The sequence below is a fragment of the Acyrthosiphon pisum genome, chromosome A3 (assembly GCF_005508785.2).
Source record: "Acyrthosiphon pisum isolate AL4f chromosome A3, pea_aphid_22Mar2018_4r6ur, whole genome shotgun sequence".
NCBI classification, from domain to species: domain Eukaryota; kingdom Metazoa; phylum Arthropoda; class Insecta; order Hemiptera; family Aphididae; genus Acyrthosiphon; species Acyrthosiphon pisum.
This window is the reverse complement of record NC_042496.1, coordinates 19,914,091-19,918,184: the sequence shown is the minus strand read 5'-3', so window position 1 is coordinate 19,918,184 and position 4,094 is coordinate 19,914,091. Positions and strand designations below refer to the sequence as shown.

The 4,094-nt window shown below is 28.5% G+C and overlaps 1 protein-coding gene across 1 annotated transcript in view; it reads right to left on the bottom strand.

The window, feature by feature from the left end:
* Positions 1 to 1,738: 1,738 nt before the first annotated feature.
* The window catches only part of LOC100573303 (zinc finger protein 239), a 9,365-nt gene continuing 7,009 nt past the window's right edge, over positions 1,739 to 4,094 (bottom strand). Inside the window, exons 4-6 of the mRNA XM_016805977.2 lie at positions 3,889 to 3,958; positions 3,746 to 3,797; positions 1,739 to 2,947 (exon numbers count right to left, since the gene is read on the bottom strand). Coding sequence (XP_016661466.1) covers positions 2,501 to 2,947; positions 3,746 to 3,797; positions 3,889 to 3,958 — 569 coding nt within the window. The 3' untranslated portion in view covers positions 1,739 to 2,500. The remainder of the gene's footprint in view (positions 2,948 to 3,745; positions 3,798 to 3,888; positions 3,959 to 4,094) is intronic.

The window sequence follows — 4,094 nt, the reverse complement described above, 5'->3', positions numbered from 1 at the left end:
GCACCAACGATATCACTTTCTGATCGAACAAGATACTGAAGTTGAAAATCGTAGCATTATTTCGACTACTTATCGTGTACACAGACACAAAAAAAATTAAAAATAAAAAAATAAAAAAACACACATCATTGTAAAATCAATACATTCATCGTTCCACTCAGAATCTAAAATTGAAAATGTCTCCAAACAGCTCAAAACGAATCAAAATATTTTGAAAATTTTGTCAAGTATGGGAATTGATAAAATAAACATATATGGTATAAATTCCAAGTATCTACGGTTATTCGTTTTTGAATTACAATACCAATTAGAAAAACGCTACAAGAGAAATTTGACTTTTAATTAGATATTATTTTTTTTGATATAGTTATGAGACATACTTATGACATACTTATGAGAAATCTTGTATTAAATCATCAAATCTTAGATTTTTTTTTTTATTTTAATATATTCAATAAGTTTACAAAATAAAAACAATAATTAATAAGGATAACATAGAAAATATAATATACAAACATGAATCACGTGAAGAGGAAACCATACATTAACAGAACATCAGGTTTAAAAAGAAAATTTGCTATGAATTTCTAACTAAAAATTATTTGCACATTTTCGTGATTTTTTTATGTATTTTGCCAAATTTGAACTTTAAATGCATATAAAAATTTTTTTTTTAACTGCCGTTGTATCAATATATATGGAGATTTGTATTAAATTTTCAAGGTTTTCGACTCAATGAATAAAATTTTATTGGCTTTTATAGAAAAAAAAACTATAAGAATTGGAAACTTCAAAGTCCGCAAACCGCTCATATAGCAAGTTAACATATTTTGAATATTTAAGATGGCCATTTTTATGTACCTATATATTCAGTGTAAATTTCATGTATCTACAGTCATTTGTTTTCGAGTTACAACAAAAACCAAAATCGAGTTTAATGAAAACCGTTTTTGCATTAAAATTCCCGTTTTTCCTTAATGTTTTTTGTTTTTCCGTTGGTTTAGAAAATTACTGGGAGTTTGACCTCTCCAATGCACCAGCTAGATTCACTTTTCCATTGCACACGATACTGAAGTTTAAAAACGAAGCATTATTTCGACTATTTATCGTGTAAGTACAGACAAAAAATTAAAAAAATGGATCATTGTAAAATCAATGGCTCCGCTCAGAATCTAAAATGTATAGTAAGGTTTTTCACAAGTAGTTAATATTGTAACCAAAAACTCAAATTTACAAAATATATGGACACTTTTTGAGCTATAAACCGTGAGGCTATATATATATTTACAGTTATTAATTTTTCAAGCACACCAAACAAAAACAGGTTTTTGAAAATTTCAGGTTTTCTTAATATTTTATTTTCCTGATGATTTTGAAAACTATTCCAAATATTTTTACTTTTCACACACAATAAAGAACTGGAACAATTTTTTAGATGAAAATTTAAAATAGCACTGACACACATCATTGCAAAATCAATACGTTCGAAATAATTCTAAACATTTTTTAAACAAAACTGTTATTATAATATAGAATACAACTTTTAATTTTTATTATTCAAGTATCGTCTAAAGATTAAAATAAATTACACAAAAAATACCTAATTTTATAAATTCTACAAACTGGATTTAGTTCATATTTAATATGATTAGTATAATATGTTACGAAATCAAATTGAACAACAGTCTACAGTTATAACTAATATATATATATACATTATATTTTTTTCTAATTTTAGTCGAGTAGCTTATACTCGCTATCTGCTCACAGAATAATTCTACGGTAGAGAATATTTACATTGATAGAAGCAATACATCCATTACTGTACACATTTGGTTGTTAATATAGTTATAATAACGTTTGTAACAAATTAAGAAATATACGTAGCTTTTTGAAATATCGCAACAATATACGTTTTTCAGAGTGCGTGTTTCTATATTGTGGTTGAAATGGTTGAATAGAGTAACTTCTACGAAAAAGCAAATATCACAAATGTCGAACGCGTGATGTTTCTGACCTACTTGCGATCTTCGTTCAAAGAGTTTACATAAAATGATGTAAGAACGTGTTGGTACAAGCGTCTCACTCAAGAGTAAGAAGATTTCCCGGTGCGACCAATTTCGAGGACGATCGATGAAAGTATAAGGCCAGGCGCCAGTGGGAATCGCAGTTACTATACAGCTATATACAAGGTTTTATTCACAACGGACGATCGTCGTTGAGAGTAAGAACTATATGGTTTTGTTTCTTGTTCGTCTCGAACGCCCGAATAGACGAATTCAAACGTTCATAACAAGTTTAAAAACATTTGATATGAACTCTTCGTATATGTTTTGTACACTCACCACTTGCTGAGAACTTTTTTTCACACTGGCCGCACTCGTATGGTCTTTCGCCTGTGTGTATTCTGTAATGTACAACCAAAGCTGATTGTCGAGCAAATGATCGGCCACAAACGTTGCACGCATATGGTTTCTCCCCAGTGTGCGTTCTTTTATGTCTATCCAATGTTATCTTTTGCGAAAATGATTGACAACAAACGTTGCAAGAATATGGCCTCTCCCCCAGAATGCGTCTTATGTCTATGCAATTTAGATTTACAACTAAACATTCTAAAGCAAACGTCGCACTGAAGAGGAGTGTTTCCAGTGAGAACATTTTCGTGACTGTGTACACCGTTGACGTTGTTAAATGTTTGATTACAATATCGGGCAAAATATATGCCCGTTTCGGTCATAGTGCGATATTCTGACGTATAATCGTCTCGAGAATCAAAAAATTCTAATTTCTTTTCGCCGTCTTCACCAATATAATTATTACTATCATATGTTTCCATAACCATGGCTACTGATTGGGGGGAATCGTCTTGTGAATATTCTTTTTCTGACGCCGATTGTTTACGTTTATTAATTTTTTTCTGTGACATTATTTCCTTTGGCGTTACTGCCTATCAAAGATTAACAGATAAGATACATTAGATAGACTCAAATTACATACACGAAATAGTACAACAACACTTGAAGCTAGGAAAACATAAAATGTTATGAATTTTTAACCACAAAATAATTTACAAATTTTAATATTTATAATTTTTTTTTTGTTTTTAATGAACTTTAAACGCTATTAAAAAAAATTTTGATTAGTTTATTTCGGTTTTTAGTTGGGTCAAGTATAAACTGACTTAGAACTATTTATTAAATTTGCAAGCTGTTTAATAAATAAGCACTAAGCAGTAAGTTTATCATATTACATAAAACTCTATAAATAGCACATAGGATAAAAAATTTGAATTTGCATATTCCCCTGAAAGTTTCCGAAGATTCAAATGTACTTCCACAAAACACCCACAAAATTGATGAATGAGACAATTTTACTGCTCCAAAAGGGTCATCCTAAGAGTTTTGGGTGTAGGTAATGAATAATTAAAACAGTAATTACTATTGATAAGATGATGAACATGATGATAATCTAGCATTCTATGGATTTATTTTTAGGGATAGTGTAGGATTGGCCCGGCCTTAATAACAAAGGACTATAATATATTGAAATCCGTTATAGCCTCATAATTTAAATTATCTTCCTTCTCTCTTGTATCAGTCTGATCTTACATTTATGTCATGGAAAAACATTTTTAAGAAAGTAATTCACAGTTATAATATGTATAATTATAATGATTTATTCATGTCAAATTTAAATATTAATATCTATAAAAAATAATAATAAAATACTAAAAGATTATACAAACCTTAATAACTTTTTTCTGTCCCTTCTTTTTATTTTTTAATAACTTTTGAAATCTACAAAAGAATAGAATAATTAATTTTTTAACATTGCAATACAATTTTAGCCAAAAAAGATTAACTAATTTTACTCAATTATCATGCTCACAATTCAGGGTACCCTCCATCACAAATTTTTGAAATTCTTGAATTATAAGAAGTGTTGATCATAGAAGAATCTGTAAAAACAATGGAATAATATAATAGAACATTTCAACACAACATAATACAATAATTTATAGTAGAAATTAAATTTAATATTTTAGAATAAACATCTTTATTATATTTTTTACCAATATTAATTTTACTTCCCTC